Genomic DNA, 19540 nt, shown 5'->3' with positions numbered 1-19540 from the left:
CCCAGCTAATTTTTGTATTTTTAGTAGAGACAGAGTTTCACCATGTTTGTCAGGCTGGTCTCGAACTTCTGACCTTGTGATCCACCTGCCTCGGCCTCCCAAAGTGCTGGGATTACAGGTGTGAGCCACTGCACCCGGCTCATTTCCTTATGAGAGAAGCAGTGCTTTAGTTGAGACAAGCATGGAAATAGAAATGAACAGACTTATGGTAGTATAAAATGATTTTCATGGCATAATTTTTGATGCTAAACTGGTTTTTCATTGAGTAATGCTGAATTTCTCAATGGTGTATCCTGAGGAGCAAAATTCACCACAAATTCACAATAAAGTTTATTTCTTGCTATAGGTACTTTAATTATCGGACTACCAGGTTCCTGGCTGAGGAGGGGTTTTATAAATTCCATAACTGGTTTGATGACCGGGCCTGGTACCCTTTGGGACGAATCATTGGAGGAACAATTTACCCAGGTGAGGAGATCAGATATGTTTTTTTAAAAAAAACCAAAAAACAAAACCAGAAATATTTGTATGGTAGAGAACCAGTTTCTTTTATTTCTAATAGCTTTGTCTTGTGACACTTGTAATTTCATCCTGATTACAGGTTCCTAAAAGTGCATCTTATATAGACAGGAGTACGTTTGTAGTAGAGTGGAGATGGGTGGTTTTTATACGTTCTAGACTTCGGATTTGAATCCTTATGAGAGAAATTTATAGGCTTACTGCAGTTGCTATGTTAGTATTTCTGGTGATTTGTCAAGATTTACGTAGTCACTTTATTGTATCTGGGATTTTCCCTTTCTTTTTCCCTTAAGTCTGGCAAGACAACCTAATGGAGTTTCTTCTTCCTGTTACAGGTTTAATGATCACCTCTGCTGCAATCTACCATGTACTCCATTTTTTCCACATCACCATCGACATTCGGAATGTCTGTGTGTTCCTGGCCCCTCTCTTCTCCTCCTTCACCACCATCGTCACGTACCACCTTACCAAAGAGCTCAAGGTGAAGGATTTGGGGTGACAGGAGGCTTGGGAATGAATGTTATTGAGCCTCTCTAGTAGATGCTGGAGGGTGGGGGACAGAGCCTTAGAAAGGCAGGGAGCCAGAGGGTAAAGACAGCTTTTACTGGGCCAAATTAATTGGGTCCACCCCAACCCCTTTCTGGAATATGTGTTTTTTTAAATCATTAGCAACTGTCCTCATGAGAGTACAGTTGAAAGTGAAACGTAAATTGCTACATAAAGAAGAAAACATTTAAAATGCACAATGCGAGGTTTAGATTTTGAAGTCCTCACAATGTAAGGGAAAGGAAAAAAACACCAACATGAAACATTCCAAAATGGTTAGTTTTTCCTGCCAGGAATGTACTCGGCAATTATTTGTTGATTTAAAAAAAAATTATTTTAAAATTCTGAAGCCACTTGGCTTCCTTAGTAGACTCCATAATGCTGACTCTCTTTTTCCAGGTTTCAGCATTGCTGACCTTGGCTCCCTGGGTGCTATTCTTAGTTTGTGCTGTGGTATTAGAGAGACACCTGAGAGGTGATAAACTACTAGGGGGTTTGGGAAGCCTGAATTTAGTTTGGAAAACTTTTCCATCCTTCTCCTTGCTGCCCTTTCCCAAATTTGACTCTTTAAACAGACAAGTCTTTATTTTTTGGAATGTGGCTTATATCTGTTGTTCCTTTCTCCCAAGCTCAAAGGGTGCCTGGTGATATTTAAGCTTTATTGCCTAAGCTCCTGGCGTTTTCAGTTTAGGTAGATTATCACTTACCTTTGTTGGCTTTTTAACTGAAATAATAATTTTCTTCCTTTGATTGTCCTTGCATGGCTTTTAGAGGTGTGACTGATGTTCCAATGATGTACAGATATTTTTAGGGTTAGAGACTTACAAGCTTGCGGAGATTGGTAGCCAAACAGCCCATTCTGGGACAGTATTGATGTTTGACATCTCACTTGATTTGTCTGTCCTTAGCATATGTGTTCTCAGTGTCAGGTTTGGTGTCACCATGGGGAATTGGTCATGAAGTTTTTAGTTTTCTTGTGCTGTGAGCATTTCTAGCATTTCTGACATCTCACATCTACCTTCAAAATTGTTGGACTGTTTTCTGGGTCCATTATAAACAGAATGGACTAGTGGATCCTCTATTTCTCAGCATTGTATTGGTGTTAATGTCTCATTACTCTTTTTTTCTTACAGGATGCAGGGGCTGGGCTTCTTGCTGCTGCCATGATTGCTGTAGTTCCTGGATATATCTCCCGATCTGTTGCTGGCTCCTATGATAATGAAGGTAAGACTTTTAAAATGCTGAAGAAGATCTTCTCACCTGATTATCCAACAGAGCTTCACAACGTGCAGTCTGTGGTTTAGCAATAATAAAAGTGGTAACTGGGTGAGAAGATTAGAAATGGGCAGGAACGGATCTTGGACAAGTTCATGTTCTCTTCCCATCATCCTTTCCAGAAAGGTAGTTGGTAACTTTTCTTACAAGTCTTTGGTTCATCTCTGCACTCATAAGATAGTTAACTGTTGTTTTAACATTATAATAATTTGCTTTATTTTCCTACATAAAGGGAATAGTTGTCCTTAAAATTTTAATGACTTATTGACCTATTTTCAATTCAACATACGTTTGTTGAATGTTATTGGGAAAACATAGTATTAAGTGTTAGATAGATAATGAATAAGATTATTTTGTGCATAATTATAAGAAATTAAAGAGATAGATAATGAATAAGGTTATATTGGCCCATAATCTCTTAAGGAAGATTAAAACGGACATGTAAATAAAACTCCAGGGACAGGAGATGATACTATGTGCCACGATAGAAATTTGAACAGAGTATTTCAGGAATGTAGTGACAGATTAATTCAGATTTGGGGCTGAACTTGGTGGCTCACGCCCTGTTATCCAGTACTTTCGGAGTCTGAGGTGGGTGGATCTTTTGAGCTCAGGAGTTTGAGACTAGCTTGGGTAACCCTGTCACTATAAGAAATTAGCTGGGCATGGTAGTATGCGCCTGTAGTCCCAGCTACTCTGGAGACTGAAGTGGGAGGATCGCTTGAGCCTGGGAGGTTGAGGCTGCAGTGAGCTGTGATTGCAGCCTGGTAATAGAGCAAGACCCCATTTTTTTTTGTTTTTTTTGTTTTTTTTAATGAAAAAAAAACAAAAGCAGATTCGGGAATCAAGGGAGGCTTTTTGGAAGTGGTTGAGGTTCAACTGGGTCCTGAAGTTGGGACTTCATTAGGCAGATATCAAGGAAAGGGGCAGTTGGGGCATGAGTATTAGCTTATGTTAAGACGCAGAGGCAGGATGATGAATGATAATATAGGATGTCTTTAGAACTATACTTGAAGCAGTATGTTTAGTGCTTGGAAAGAATGATAATAATGGCCAATATTTACTTAATGTTTATTATATGCCAGGTACTCTTCTAAGTGCTTTATAGGCATTAATTATATTTGTTTTCAGAACACGTTTATGAAGTAGATACTATTACTTCTTTTTACATGAAACTGAAACAAAAGGAGGTAAATAATTTGCCTAAAATTACACTATTACTTGGTAGTAGATGCAGGCAGTCTGTTCCAGAACAGTATTCTTAATCACTATACTAGCCTGGCCCCTTGTTGAATTTTGATGTGTGCTTTCTGCAGGGATTGCCATCTTTTGCATGCTACTCACCTACTACATGTGGATCAAGGCAGTAAAGACTGGTTCCATCTGTTGGGCAGCTAAGTGTGCCCTTGCTTATTTCTACATGGTAACTTTTTCTACATGTTTTTAATTTTTAAAGTTCTCTAAATACTGTATTTCCTATTGGTACTTATTGTTTGACCAACTTTCTTTTCTGGTAGGTTCCCCTAAACTTTTTCTTTTCCAATATATTTTTTCTGTTCATACTTACGTATATGTGTAGACTTCCTTAATTGCTTCTACTTGCTCGCATATCCCTAAATCCTCTGTATGACCTTACAGTAGATTGCATTTAGATTCATTCTGAGGCTTGGGTCCCTCTTGTTATGTGATCATGACATCAGCAACCACGAGGGAGCAGGGGATTGAGTTATAGTGATGGATTTGAACTTGATTTTATATTTTCTTTTTTAAAATTTATTTTATTTTATATAACCTGTACATGTAAGGACTTGATTTTCCTCTTTAAAAATATCAGTTATTTGAACTCTTTAAGCCATTTGGCATAAATAAAGTTATAGTTACTATAAGTGTTCTTTAAAAAGTCATAGGTGATATCCTACAATATAGTGGTGGTGATCTGAGGAGGCGTACTTAGAGGAACTGTTTTTCTCTATTCCATCATAGGTCTCGTCATGGGGAGGTTATGTGTTCCTGATCAACTTGATTCCTCTCCATGTCCTGGTGCTGATGCTCACAGGCCGTTTCTCCCACCGGATCTACGTGGCCTACTGTACTGTTTACTGCCTGGGCACTATACTTTCTATGCAGATCTCCTTTGTGGGTTTCCAGGTGAGCCCTTGACTAAGTAGGGTTTTCAGCTTCTACTTTTTCTATGCAGCCCCAACTAGACTGATTTATCTTAGATTCTGTTAAGAAGAGTATGACTTACTCACAGCTTTTATATTGAACTACTTGCAACAGAATTATTGGTCATTAAAGTTTACATCCAGGAGTGTGCTAATATTTGCTCCGTGGAGTTTGAATTTCATGGCTCTTACTTTGGCTTTAAGTTTGTGGGAAGGGGAGGGATATTTAGTTGAGTAGAGTTTAGATGAGTGATCAAAGTTAAAATTTCCAGTTCTTTTAATGCAGATGGCCCCATGTAGTAGCAGAGAATCCTGATCTTAATGGTATCTAATTGTAAGTGCTTCAGGAACGAAAGCACAAACCTTTAACCACAGTGCTCCATAGAGTTAACAGACAACTGCTAAATCAGAGAATAACGTGGCATGTTTGATTTCTTTTGTGAGATTATGAAAGTGCAAACCTTATTTAGAGGTCAACAAGTATTTCTTTACTGATCACCTACTGCAGATTGTCCCCAACTTACGAAGTGTGACCTAGGATTTTTTGGCTTTAGAATGGTGTGACAGTGATCTGCATTCAGTAGAAACCGTACTTCCAGTACCCATATAAGCATTCTGTTTTTCACTTTCAGTACAGTAGTCAATAAGTTACATGAGATACTCAACACTTTATTATAAAATAGGCTTTGTGTTAGATGATTTTGCCCAACTGTAGGCTAATGTTAAATGTTCTGAGCATGTTTAAGGTAGTCTATGCTAAGCTGTGGTGTTCCGTAGGTTAAGTGTATTAAATGCATTTTCTACTTATGATATTTTCAACCTAAAATTGGTTTATTGGGATGTAACCCAATCATAAGTTGAAAAGCATTTGTGTATGCAGTTTGCTAATCACTTGAAAATGTAAAAAGAATAAAAATACAGTTATGGTCCTTAAGGAAGTTTTGGTCTTCTTGCAGGGAAAGAAATACATGCAGCTGTCTATATCCGATAGGCTACTGTTCTGGAAGTGTGGTTCTTGAATCATCAGCAGCAGCTAGGAACTTGTTAGAAAGAAATGCAAATTCTAGAGCCCCAACACAGACCTACTGAATCAGAAACTCTGGAGGTGGGGCTCAGCAATCTGTGTTTTAACACTCCTACCCCCTTGGTGATTATGATGCCCCCTAGCGTTTGAGAACCACCCATTTAAGGCAAAGAATGATTAAGTGCTAGAAGAGAACTAATGTGACGTGGAACATAGAGAGGAGTGATTGATTTCAGTTTGGCAGGTTAGGAAGAGATGATATTTGAGTTGGACCTTGAATGATGAGAATTTTAGTGGATGGGAATTTGGAGAAAATTACAGTCTAGGCTAAGGAAATAACCTGAGCAAAAGCCAGATATGTGACAATGATAGTGTATCTTATGCTTTAGGGGGCTCCAAATATTCTGTAGAAAATATGGCTGGTGAATTAAACCCTTCCCTAGATTGGCCCTGAGTCCTTTGGGGCCTCAGAACTCATTTGATCGTTTAGTTTGAACTAGATAAGAATAATGCAGGCCTGCACTGGACTTACTCATTTTTTTCCTTAATATTAACATACATGTCCTTTTACCTACAGCCTGTCCTTTCATCAGAGCACATGGCAGCCTTTGGGGTCTTTGGTCTCTGCCAGATCCATGCCTTTGTGGATTACCTGCGCAGCAAGTTGAATCCACAACAATTTGAAGTTCTTTTCCGGAGTGTCATCTCTCTGGTAGGCTTTGTCCTTCTCACCGTGGGAGCTCTCCTCATGCTGACAGGTAGGGAAGGCTCACAGCTTTTTTTTTTTTTCTCTTTTTTTTTTTTTCTTTTTTTTTTTTTTTAAGATGGAGTTTTGCTCTTGTTGCCCAGGCTGGAGTGCAGTGGCACAATCTCGGCTCACTGCAACCTCCGCCTCCCAGGTTCAAGCGATTCTCCTGCCTCAGCCTCCTGAGTAGCTGGGATTACAGGTGCCCCACCACCACGCCCAGCCAATTTTGCATTTTTAGTAGAGATGGGGTTTCTCCATGTTTGTCAGGCTGGTCTCAAACTCCTGACCTCAGGTGATCCGCCCGCCTTGGCCTCCCAAATTGCTGGGATTACAAGCGTGAGCCACCGCGCCCGGTAAGGCTCAGAACTTTTACTATTAAATGCAGATGGGTACAGACATAGAGTAAACTCCAAAAGACAGGGTATTTTCTGACCACAAAAGATTCTTTTTTTCTTATTTCTTTTTTTATCTGAAGCATGTAGAATCCCACAATTTTACATTCAATCCACTTTTCAACCCAGTGTTTGGATTCAGCATAGCAGAGAATGTCTTGTTGGAGCTGCTCTTAGTCACACCTGGCGAAAGGACTATATCTTACCTTGCAAATCTTTCTCCGTTTTCTTTCTTTTTTTTTCTTTCCTATTGGTTGGGTAGGAGAAGTCATTATATTGCTTATCATACCCTCCAAGGTGGCACTCATCTAATACCATGGAAACTAAATCATGGCTGTTTAGTTGGTTAGAAAGCCAAATTTTCCTTCTTTTTCCCTACTTTGATTTCTCAGAGATTAATTTGATTTTGCTCAAGTCTATCTATTGACTAATTCAGAGCAGGACTCGAGGATATAGTTGATTTAATCTCTACAGTTGGCCTTGCTTTGACCAAATTTGGCCTAAAACCCTTTCAGGCAGCATTTCTGCCTCTATTCTCTCCAAGTTTATATACAGCCTGGCTTTATTCTGCTGGCAGTGCTGACAAAAGTACTCCCAGGTTTGAAAGAAAGGAAGGAGTGAAACTCTCTAAGTATTTTTTTTTTTTTTTTTTTTTTTGAGACGGAGTCTCGCTCTGTCATCCAGGCTGGAGTGCAGTGGCCAGATCTCAGCTTACTGCAAGCTCCGCTTCCCAGGTCTACGCCATTCTCCTGCCTCAGCCTCCCGAGTAGCTGGGACTACAGTCGCCCGCCACCTTGCCCGGCTAGTTTTTTGTTTTTTTTTTAGTAGAGACAGGGTTTCACCATGTTAGCCAGGCTGGTCTCGATCTCCTGACCTCGTGATCTGCCCGTCTCAGCCTCCCAAAGTGCTGGGATTACAGGCTTGAGCCACCACGCCCGGCAGAACTCTCTAAGTATTGGTGGCAATTAAGCAAAAACCTAATCCTTCTCTGTCACTGAGAATCTTATTGAAATGGGAAGTTGTGATTAATTTGGATTAGATATTTGTTTGAAGAGTATGTGTGGAATATGTATTGCCTCTTTGCTGCCAGGAAAAATATCTCCCTGGACGGGGCGTTTCTACTCACTGCTGGATCCTTCTTACGCTAAGAACAACATCCCCATCATTGCTTCTGTGTCTGAGCATCAGCCCACAACCTGGTCCTCATACTATTTTGACCTACAGCTCCTCGTCTTCATGTTTCCAGGTATGTGGCCTTGTGTTCTGAAATGGCCTTGTTCGTAAGAATCACGATTTGATTCCACATTTGCAAGCTACCCTCATTCGTGTTTTGTTTTTCTTTGCCTGTTTATGTGGTGTAATACAGAGGACAGCTAAGCAAATTTTCTCATGTATGAAGCTGAGCAGAAGTCAGAAGTTCAACAGTTGTAGATATTGGCAAGTTCAGCCTCACAGTTTTCTGTTCATTTGTCATTTGTGTTATAAGTTAAAATTTAACCGTAATTTCTACTCAGGGTTGGTTTTGTTTGAGTACTTCTGTCATACTCCTTCCCCTTTACCCTTGTTTTTCCTCTTGGCAGTATTGAAGTCCTATAATGAGTACTGCTGATTGTAAAGCCTCATCAATCTCTTAACTTCTGGCCAATCCAGATGTGTTTTAGAATTTACCAGTGTTAGTGGTCTTTTTCAAATAACTTTTACTTTTTTTTTTTTTTTTTTTGAGATAGAGTCTTGCTCTGTTGCCCAGGCTGGAGGGCAGTGGTACGATCTCAGCTTACTGCAGCCTCTGCCTCCTGGGCTCAAGCCATCCTTCTACCTCACCCTCCTGAGTAGCTGGGACTACAGGTGTATGCCGCCATGCCTGGCTAATTTTTTTTTTTTTTTTTGAAGAAATGGGGTTTCACCGTGTTGCCCAGGCTGGTCTTGAATTCATGGGCTCAAGCAGTCTGCTCACCTTGGCCTCCCATAGTGCTGGGATTACAGCTGTGAGCCACTGTGCCTGGCCAACTTGTACTTTTTTCTTATTGTGAAAGTTATTTGTGTATTGTAAAATATATATATAAATAAATAGAAAAAGTTACTGGGCACAATGGCTCATGCCTATAATCCTAGCCTGTTAGGAGCCTGAGGTGAGATCACTTAAGGTCAGGAATTTGAGATCAACCTGGGCAACATAGTGAGACCCACATCTAAAAAAACAAAAACAGGCCTGGAGTTGTAGTTCACATCAGTAATCCCAGCACTTTGGGAAGATGAGGTGGGAGGATTGCTTGAGGCGAGGAGTTCAATACCAGCCTGGGCAATATAGCGAGACCCCTGTCTCTACTTAAAAAATAAAATAAAATAAAATAATGCACGCACACACCCATACCCACACACATACACACATATAAAATAAATAAAATTAGCTGGGCAGGGTAGTGTGCACCTGTAGTCCCAGCTACTTGGAAGGCTGAGGTAGAAGGATTACTTGAGCCCAGGAGTTTGAGACCAGCCTCGATTATATAGCAAGACCCCCATCTCAAAAAAGGTAAATATTCAGGAGTTCTTATCACCCATCTCTAGCCACTGTTAACATTTTGATGTATATTTATCAAATAAGAATGAGATCATAGTTTTTTCCCTGATTTTTTTTCACTTCATAAAGAATCAAATTTCGCTGTTACTTAGTATTATTTTATAGAAATACTTAAAATATATCATTTATTAGTTTTTTTAAGTACAGAGATGTGTCAAGATGTGTAAGAAGGCAAGTAGTCCATAATCTCACACAGCAATATTTTAATATATTCCATTTTATAAATATACTATAATTAGCTCCTTGTTGTTGGACATTTAGGTTGTTTCTGATTTTTTTGCTACTTTAAAGTGTGCTGTAGTGAACTTCTTTGCATGTTTCTATGATTGTTTTTTTAGGATAAATTCCTGGAAGTGGAATTGCTGGGTTAAATGTGTGGAATCATCCAGTCATATAATGAAGACACTTTCCCTTGTAGGTTTCAACCTACAGGACTCAGCTGCTTATTTCTCCTTCCCTCTTTTGTAGTTGGCCTCTATTACTGCTTTAGCAACCTGTCTGATGCCCGGATTTTTATCATCATGTATGGTGTGACCAGCATGTACTTTTCAGCTGTAATGGTGAGGACTGCCCTCAGTCTGGTAGACTTTTTCACTCTAACTCTGAGGTGCTTTTTTATCTGCCTGGCAGAATTCAGAAAGTACTGATGATTGTGAACATGCTTCCCTCTGAGCATTTGAGGGAATGAGTTGTAAAGCTGCTTGCTGTTGTTGATCCTTCCTAGGAATGTATGGGACACTCATACATTCTGGTTGTGGGGTCCAACTTTCTTGGATTCATAACTTGGTATTATAGAAGCACTTTTGCACTTTGTTGGATAATATGACCCTGGGTGTCTTAAAACAGGAGATGATAGTTTTTTCTTGAAGGCGTAGGAGTATTACCCAGTGCTACATTGTTAAAAGAGAGGAGGGATTTTTTTTTTTTTTTTTTTTTTTTTTGAGACAGAGTTTCACTCTTGTTGCCCAGGCTGGAGTGCAATGGCATGGTCTCAGCTCACTGCAACCTCCGCCTCCTGGGTTCAAGCAGTTCTCCTGCCTCAGCCTCCCGAGTAGCTGGGACTACTGGCATGCGCCACCATACCCGGCTAGTTTTGTATTTTTAGTAGAGATGGGGTTTCTCCATGTTGGTCAGGCTGGTCTTGAACTCCCGACCTCAGGTGATCTGCCCTCCTTGGCCTCCCAAAGTGCTGGGATTACAGGTGTGAGCCACCGCGCCCGGCCAGAGAGGAGGGATTTTATATATTGTAGTAAAATAGTGCTTCTCATACTTTTTTGGTCTCAAACCACAGTTATGAAATATGCTTTATATCATTATTATTCAAGACACATATACATATGTGCATGCATATAATTGAAATACGGTTTAAGAAATATATGCTTGTACTGTAACTATTCCAAGTATTTTCTCTTTCACTTTTTATGGAAGTCATGTTTGATGAAAACCCCTAAATTGATGTCTTGATCTACTAATAGGCTGAAATCTGTAAACTGTGTAACACTGATTAGACTGATCATGTGTCCTGTCTCTGTTAGGTGCGTCTAATGCTAGTGTTGGCACCTGTTATGTGCATTCTCTCCGGCATTGGAGTCTCCCAGGTGCTATCCACATACATGAAGAATCTGGACATAAGTCGTCCAGACAAGAAGAGCAAGAAGCAACAGGATTCTACCTACCCTATTAAGAATGAAGTGAGAAGCAATGTTAAGAGTAGAGTTGGGAAACTCTGTGTGTGTGTGTATGTGTGTACGTGGGTGGTGGGGGGTGGGAGGAGTAAAGTGGAGCACTATCATAGGTGGTCAGAATTAACTCATAGAGCCTCTGACTTATTTTGATCAATCTCATCTCTATTAATGAATGTGTCTAACAAGTTGTCCTGTGTTGTACGAATTTAGTTTGGTTAACTACACAATTAATTCTTTTTCCTTGTTTAGGTGGCAAGTGGGATGATACTGGTCATGGCTTTCTTTCTTATCACCTATACCTTTCATTCAACGTGGGTGACCAGTGAGGCCTACTCTTCTCCATCCATTGTACTGTCTGCCCGTGGTGGGGATGGCAGTAGGATCATATTTGATGACTTCCGAGAAGCATATTATTGGCTTCGTCACAATACTCCAGAGGTGAAGATTTGGGAGGAGTGGGAATTGTGGGTTAGGGGCAAAGGGGGAGGAGACATTTGATGTTGTAGTGAATCATATAGCTTTTAGATGGGTGGAAACTTGGTGAAATTGGAACTTTGCAACTCTAGTCTTGAATGAGCCTTAAAGGTGAACCTCCATTCAATTCAGGGATCTTTTATAGTTAATGCTTACTAGTAATTATCTAGACTTTGCATGGACACTTTTATTGATATGATGATTTCTAACATGAGGTAGAACATCCCAGTTATAAAAGAAGAAAAAAGGTATAGATAAATAATACATGTTCACTTTAGAAAAATCAGAAAATTGAAGCAAGAAGAAAGATGTAAATCTTGTGTAAAGTGATCAGCTTATGATAACTGCTTTTAACATTTTAATTTATACCTTTTGAGAATCTGAAGTGATTTCCTTTACAATAACTATTAAGAATATCATTTCTGAGACAATTTGTTAGGAATAAAAACTTTTAAGGTCTTAATTCTTGTCCATCATATCCTGTGATTTGAGTTTCCACCCCATCTTTATAATAAGTGATTTTTGTGATTCTGTTAAAAGGCTATTTAAGAAAATTATCTAATGACACTAGGCTATTGATGTGGCTATACTGCACAGTCTCCCACACCTCCCACCTCATTATGTTTGTGTAAAGTGACCTGGGATGAAAGTGTAGGCAATGCTGGTTTGTTATTTGTGCTGAGATTTTATGATCTTATATAAATGGAAGACCAGGTGCCAGGATTTATTTTCTGGTTTGACATGCATTACTTTGTGAAGAAATTGATTAGTTAGCCAGGTGTCACTTCTGTCAGACCAAAGCTGCCTTCTTTATTGCATTTGACTTTTAGAGACAGAAGCTTGTTATTTCCATTTCCCATTCTACTTTCAGGATGCGAAGGTCATGTCCTGGTGGGATTATGGCTATCAGATTACAGCTATGGCAAACCGAACAATTTTAGTGGACAATAACACATGGAATAATACCCATATTTCTCGAGTAGGGCAGGTAAGACAAAGGGATCTTTGAGTATTTGGTGTGCAAGGTCTAGTGGGAAATGTGTCTGCATGAGGGGATAATATGACTTGGGATTTTGCTCTGAGAATTGTACATTTGTTTTTCCAGGCAATGGCGTCCACAGAGGAAAAAGCCTATGAGATCATGAGGGAGCTTGATGTCAGTTATGTGCTGGTCATTTTTGGAGGCCTCACTGGGTATTCCTCTGATGGTAATATACTTGATTCTATTCCTAGCTGCAGGACATAGATTCTAAGAAAACTAGATGAATCTCCTAGTTTTCTGTACTTTTACTAATATTTTACTAAGATATTTTTCTTTCAAGGGAAGTTCCTAAGTATTTGCAACTTGAGGTTTGGGTATTTTGATTTTTTTCTTTTTGCAACAAGAGGACATAAAGGTAAACAATTCTTGTGTAGGTACAGCATGCTATATGATTGTCTAAGGCGTAGAAGTAGTTCCACAACCAGTAATAAAAGCAAGCTGAACATCAGGCTTATGACAATAAACTTAGGTATTAGCATTTTTTTAGTGGTTTTAAGCCATATAGTCATCGACCAGCTTAGCAATGTTTTATATGGCCTGACATAAAAAAAAGAACATTTTATATATATATATAAAATATATATAAAGTATGTGTAAAATGGAGTTACCATGTGCCCTATGATTATTGGCACAAAGATTTTTAGAAGAAACATCCAAATATAGTTAGCTGCCTTAAAAGTTAATGTAATGCCTGTTTATACTTTAAAAAGTTAAACAGTTCACAGCCGGGTGTGGTGGCTCACGCCTGTAATCCCAGCACTTTGGGAGGCAGAGGCGGGTGGATCACATGAGGTCAGGAGTTCATGACCAGCTGGGCAACATAGTGAAACCTTGTCTCTACAAAAATTAGCCAGGCGTGGTGGCACATACCTGTGGTCCTAGCTACTCAAGAGGCTGAGGCAGGAGAATCGCTTGAACTTGGGAAGGAGAGGTTACAATGGGCTGAGATTGCGCCATTGTACTCCAGGCTGGGCAGCAGAGCGAGACTGTCTCAAAAAAAAAAGTTAAACAGTTCTGAAGGTTTATAATAAAAAGTGATAGTTCACTGCCCCAAAATCTAAGCCCCCTTAACATCAGTCCCCAGAAGCAATTATTCCTGCAGCTGTTTCTTCTAGTACTTTATGTGCATATTTCTAAATACTGTGTATACAGTTTCCCCTCCATATCTGTGGGTTCTGCATCTGTGGGTTCAACCAACCACAAATGGAAAATATTTGTGGAAAAAAAAAATAATACAACAATAAAAATAGTACAAATAAAAAATACAGTATAACAACTATTTACGTAGCATCTACAGTGTATTTAGGTATTATAGGTAATCTAGACATGATTTAAAGTATATGGACAGATGTGCATAGGTTATATACAAATACTACACCATTTTATAAAAGGGACTTGAGCATTTGTGAATTTTTATATTCTGGTGGGAGGGGATATATAAGTTAGACTTTTTATTTTTTAAAGAAGATAATAAGATAACCATTGAAAAATAATGCAGAGACCGGGTGCGATGGTTCACGCCTGTAATCCCAGCACTTTGAGAAGACTCTTGAGGTCAGGAGTTCAAGACCGGCCTGCCCAACATAATGAAATCCCGTCTCTACTAAAAAAATACAAAAATTAGCCACGTGTGGTGGCACATGCCTGTAATCTCAGCTACTTGGGAGGCTGAGGCCAGATAGTCACTTGACCCCGGGTGGCAGAGGTTGCAGTGAGTAGAGATTGCACCACTACACTCCAGCCTGAGTGACAGAGCGAGACTCCATCTCAAAAAAAACCCAAAAAACAAAAAATGCAAAACACTGTTACTGTCTAGATCCATGAAAACATGTATGTGAAGTTATAAAAGAAGATAGTGTAGTTGTCCCTCTGTATCCATGGAGGAGTGTAGTTGTCCCTCTGTATCCATGGAGGATTGTTTCCAGGACACCCCCACCCCTCACCAGGATACCAGAATTTGTGGATGCTCAGGTCCCTTATATAAAATGGTTTAGTGTTTGTATATAATATACATACATTCTCTTACATACTTTAAATCCTCTCTAGATTGTAATACTAATCCCTAATACTAGGTAAATGGTTGTTAATATTGTGGTGTTTAGGGAACAGTAACAAGAAAAAAGTATCCATCTTCATTACAGATGCCGTCATCTGTTTTTTTGTTTTGTGAATATTTTTGATTAGAGGTTAGTTGAATTTATGGATGTCAAACCCACAGATATGGTAGGCCAACTGTTTTGATTAATTTGTTCCACTGAATTTATTTTTCAAGGTCAAATTATTAATTGGGCTTTACTAATAGGAGTTCTGTAACATTTGAGAGGTATAATAAAAATAAAAAGTTGGGCCTGACCTAACTTATTTTTTGAAAACAACCATATCTTTTGAGCAATGGGCTTCCTTGATGCAGTTCCTGTCATCATCATCATTATTTTTGAGACAGGGTTTCACTTTGTCACCCAGGCTGGAATTCAGTGGCACAATCTCTGCTCACTGCAGCCTCTGCTTCCCATGCTCAAGTGATCTTCCCACCTCAGCCTCCTGAGTGGATGGGACCACAGGCACACACCACCACGCCCGGCCAATTTTTGTACTTTTTGTAGAGATTGCGTTTCGCCACTTTGCCCAGGCTGGTCTTGAACTCCTGTGCGTAAACGATCCACCCACCCCAGCCTCCCACAGTGCTAGGATTACAGGTGTGAGCCATCACACCCAGCCATTCCTATTATTTTCACTCTTCCATTCATAGAGCTTGTGAGGTTTTTGTTTCAGACATACCTGCCAGGCGGCTACAATCCTATTGCTCTGTGATAGTTGAGCTGAGGTTCTGGGGGTTTATTTTTGTTCCTATTTCTGACGCTATGATCTAGGCAAGTCTCTGTGCCTGTTTTTCCATTTGTAAGATGAAGGTAAGAATACATTCACTGAACGAAGACAGTAATATTCATTGGATGTTTACCATGTGACAAACAACTTATTAAATGCTTTACGTGTTGTTACTCATAATAACAGCCCTATTGTTATAGATACTCTTATTTTTCTAATTTGACAGATGAGAAAACTGAAGCACAGAGAGGTTAAGTAACTTGCTCAAGGTCACCTAGCTAGAATTGGCAGTGCTGGAATTCAAACTCAGGCAGTTTGGATCCAGAGTCTGTTCTTAACCACTGTGATATCCCCTAGAACTCTTTGCAGTAGTACAATAGGAATCTTATTTTTTTTGTGTGTGTGGGTTAGAAATATTTTTAATACTAACCATCCAGTGAAACATGTAGCAACTGATTTCCCTAAAGCCTATGCAAGCAATACAGTGAATGATGAACCCTAAAAGAGATATCATGAGTTGATGGTAGTATCAGTATTTATCAAGCATGGGAGTGTGTTTGACACAGAAATGTTGACTTCTCATATACATGCTTTGGAGGTCCATAACTTGGCAACTGTTGGTCAAGAAGGAGAACATTCATGTCTTGTCTACCTTTTTGGTAAAGCTACTACTCTTTAGATCAGTCCTGCCCACTGTCTGATAGAAATAATGAGAACCACGTTATCATTTTAAGCTTTATGTTAGTTATATCAAAATAAGTATAAATAAGCAGGTGAAAGTAATTTTAATAATTTTATTTAACTGAATATTCATATCAAAACATTATTATTTAATATATAACCAGTATACCCCCTTTTAGGGTTTGTTTTTTTACTAACTTTTCAAAATCTAGTGTGTTTTTTATACTTACCTTGTGTGTATTTTATACTTACAGTACATCTTAATTTGGACTAGCCACATTTCAGCTGCTCAGCAGCTATATGTAGCTAATTGCTACTACATTTGATAGCCTAGCCCTAGCTAATCTATAGGACCAAATTCAACTGTGGCTTAAGTCTGGACTAGTAGCATAGGATTTCAGGAGTATAATCATTTCTCAGAAAAGTTGTATATTTTGATGAAAAATGTGTTGCTCATATGTTGTCCTCACTATTTTTATAAATTAGAGGTAAATGATACCAATCCCCATTTTAAAAATGTTGAGGAATTTTCTTAGAAATACTAACCTGCTGTAACTCCAGCAACCTTTGTAATGCAGCAGTTCTTTTTTTTTTTTTTTTTTCCTCCTAGATATCAACAAGTTTCTTTGGATGGTCCGGATTGGAGGGAGCACAGATACAGGCAAACATATTAAGGAGAATGACTATTATACTCCAACTGGGGAGTTCCGTGTGGACCGTGAAGGTTCTCCAGTGCTGCTCAACTGCCTCATGTACAAGATGTGTTACTACCGCTTTGGACAGGTTTACACAGAAGCCAGTGAGTGATTCATAATAATATTAACAATAGTAATAATAGTGATTACTAATACACAGTATTTTCCATATGCCAAGCACTGGTAAGTGCTTTGTGTCTGTTAACTCATTTAATCCTCACAGCAGCCCAAAAGGCATATACTGATATTATTGTTGTATTATCTTTATTGTTTGTATATTTTTTTGAGATAGGGTTTTTGCTCTGACACCCAGGCTGGAATGCAGTGGTGCAATCATGGCTCACTGCAGCCTTGATTTCCTAGGCTCAAGGAGTCCTCCTGCTTCAGCCTCTGAGTAGCTGGGACTAAGGTGCACACCACAATGCCTGGCTGTTTTTAAACTTTTTGTAGAGATGCGGTCCCACTATGTTGCCTGGGCTGGTCTGGAACTCCTGAGCTCAAGCAATCCTCTTATCATGGCCTCCCGAAATACTGGGATTACAGACATGAGCTATTGCACCTAGCTATTGTTATTTTTGTTTTCTTTTTTTTTTGATATTAAGTCTTGTTCTGTCACCCAGGCTGGAGTGCAGTGGCACGATCTTGGCTCACTGCAGCCTCCACCTCCCAGGTTCAAGCGATTCTCCTGCCTCAGCCTCCCAAGTAGCTAGAATTACAAATTACAGGTGTGCTCCACCACCCCCAGCTAATTTTTTTTTTTTTTTTGCATTTTTAGTAGAGACGGGGTTTCACCATGTTGACCAGGCTGGTCTCGAACTCCTGACCTCAAGTCATCCACCCATCTCAGCCTCCCAAAGTGCTGGGATTACAGGCGTGAGCCACCGCACCCAGCCTGTTATTTTAAGTATGAGGAAACTGAGGTACAAATAGGTTATTTAACTGTCCAGTGTCACACAACTAATGGCAAAGTCAGGATTCAAACTGACAAAGACTGGCTCCAAATTCTGTGCTTTTGACCATTACTTTTTATTGTCCTTAAGGGTATTATAGTGAAGACAGGAACAAAAGGGTGAGAAAGTGACTTTTCATATCTTCAGATGATTATATTGAGAGTCATTTGATTAGGTTAAGTCTCTCCTTCTGACTTCAATTTCTTGGTTCTGCACTAGGGAGAATTTCTGACATGAATGCAGGTCTTTGACTTCTGGTAGGCTTCTTTCTCTGATCCATGCAAGGGTTGCTAATGTGTTAGAGGCTGTGGATGACAATCCTCAGGAATAGAGGGCCTTGGAAGTCGGTTCCCTATGTCTGTCTGATTAGAGATAAGACATTGGCAAGCATCATCTTGCCTGGTACTTAAGTTAGAGTAACACTTGATTTGCCCTTACTACCTGATGCTCTTTTTTGCGGGCTCTACTCTCACCAAATTGCAGGCTGAGGAATAATCATTCAATTAGTAGATGGTGTACTGAATCCATATACTGTCTCTATAGGAAATTAGCACTGTAGAAAGAAGTGTGTTCTTTTTCATCCCTCTCTAGAGCGTCCTCCAGGCTTTGACCGTGTCCGAAATGCTGAGATTGGGAATAAAGACTTTGAGCTTGATGTCCTGGAGGAAGCATATACCACAGAACATTGGCTGGTCAGGATATACAAGGTAAGCAGATGCTATATGTCTCAAAAAGCAACTTTTATTTTGCAGATTGGTTTCAGTGCTTATAAAATGGGCCACATATTTCTCAAGTAGGGAAATTTCTCATGACACCTGTGTTTGAAAAGTAGCTTGCAAACTCACTGAAAATTTTACTTTTTATTTTAGATTGTTCTTAGAGAGTAGATGGTCTCAGTCTGCCGTCATTTTGGCAGTTGTTGCAGTAATATTTTTCCACCTGGGGCTTGACTCAACCAGTTTCTGTGATTATCAGGCTCACGGGTGGGGAGAGTGCAGGAAATAGAGAAAAAGTTCACATGTTTGTATTTAACTACATTTTCTTCTCTCTCTGAAGAACTTAAGGTATATAGAGTCACATAGAACCACATAGGAGTATATCTCTCATGTAAGAAAAGATTGAGAACCCTTGATCTATGTGGAGGGTAGATCAGTAATATTGCTCCTCCCAGAGGTATTCCAAAAGGCTAAGCAGAGAGAATCTAGTCTCTAATCAGTGCTTGTTTATTCACAGCCCTAAACCAGGCTGTAGAACCCAACATAATCCTACCCACTCTGGGTGAATCCATTTTAGTAGAAAATTTCTCCAAAGTTGATCTGATTGTAAATATTAAACTGACATCTTTATGTTGCAGGTAAAGGACCTGGATAATCGAGGCTTGTCAAGGACATAAATGTCACGTCCAGCTCTGATATGCTTCGCACTGGGCACATCACATTTAGGACGTTGAAGATTTTTTTTTTTTTTTTTTTTTTAATATGCAGTTTGTAAGAACAAAGCTGGATGGCATTAGAATTGTCTGAAAGTTTTGTCCTGGGCAGTATGGGCTGGGCCAAATGAAATGAGTTTTATAATTCTAAACAGGTTACCAAATGAAATGTCATGGCTTTACTTTGGTCAATTAAAGGGGGGAATTTTTTTTAAAAATGTGCCTTATTTGTTTTGACTGACAACTGATTTGAGGAAGGCAAAACTATCCTAGGTTGCCAGAAGGACATAAGCAGACCTTGTCCGTTCTCTTAGCTCCCTAAATTACCAAATAGAGACGTCTTTCTCAAATCAGGAAAACTATCAAAGACCAATTCAGATCCTACATCTACAGACAGTTTTGTCATACTCTTTGCATTGCAGCACCTAGTACAATTCCTTGCAAATAGCGTGGCTCAATAAATTTCTATTGAATGAATAAATGTGGGACCAGAAGAGTGCCTTTCTGGGCT

The 19540-nt window shown here is 39.4% G+C and overlaps 1 protein-coding gene across 2 annotated transcripts in view; it reads left to right on the top strand.

Annotated features, from left to right (window-relative positions):
- The window catches only part of STT3A (STT3A, subunit of the oligosaccharyltransferase complex (catalytic)), a 32677-nt gene extending 13137 nt beyond the window's left edge, over positions 1 to 19540 (top strand). For both annotated transcript variants that reach the window (XM_012001273.1, XM_012001274.1), the window contains 15 exons: positions 347 to 468; positions 855 to 1000; positions 2199 to 2289; positions 3657 to 3763; positions 4324 to 4488; positions 6107 to 6287; positions 7760 to 7915; positions 9716 to 9807; positions 10783 to 10938; positions 11182 to 11370; positions 12278 to 12394; positions 12512 to 12614; positions 16566 to 16754; positions 18192 to 18307; positions 18955 to 19540. In XM_012001273.1, coding sequence (XP_011856663.1) covers positions 347 to 468; positions 855 to 1000; positions 2199 to 2289; positions 3657 to 3763; positions 4324 to 4488; positions 6107 to 6287; positions 7760 to 7915; positions 9716 to 9807; positions 10783 to 10938; positions 11182 to 11370; positions 12278 to 12394; positions 12512 to 12614; positions 16566 to 16754; positions 18192 to 18307; positions 18955 to 18993 — 1969 coding nt within the window. In that variant the 3' untranslated portion in view covers positions 18994 to 19540. The remainder of the gene's footprint in view (positions 1 to 346; positions 469 to 854; positions 1001 to 2198; positions 2290 to 3656; positions 3764 to 4323; positions 4489 to 6106; positions 6288 to 7759; positions 7916 to 9715; positions 9808 to 10782; positions 10939 to 11181; positions 11371 to 12277; positions 12395 to 12511; positions 12615 to 16565; positions 16755 to 18191; positions 18308 to 18954) is intronic.

This window comes from Mandrillus leucophaeus, unplaced genomic scaffold (genome assembly GCF_000951045.1).
Source record: "Mandrillus leucophaeus isolate KB7577 unplaced genomic scaffold, Mleu.le_1.0 Scaffold656, whole genome shotgun sequence".
In the NCBI taxonomy this organism is placed as follows: Eukaryota; Metazoa; Chordata; class Mammalia; order Primates; family Cercopithecidae; genus Mandrillus; species Mandrillus leucophaeus.
The sequence above is the reverse complement of the archived record's forward strand: the minus strand, read 5'-3'. Positions and strand labels throughout refer to the sequence as shown.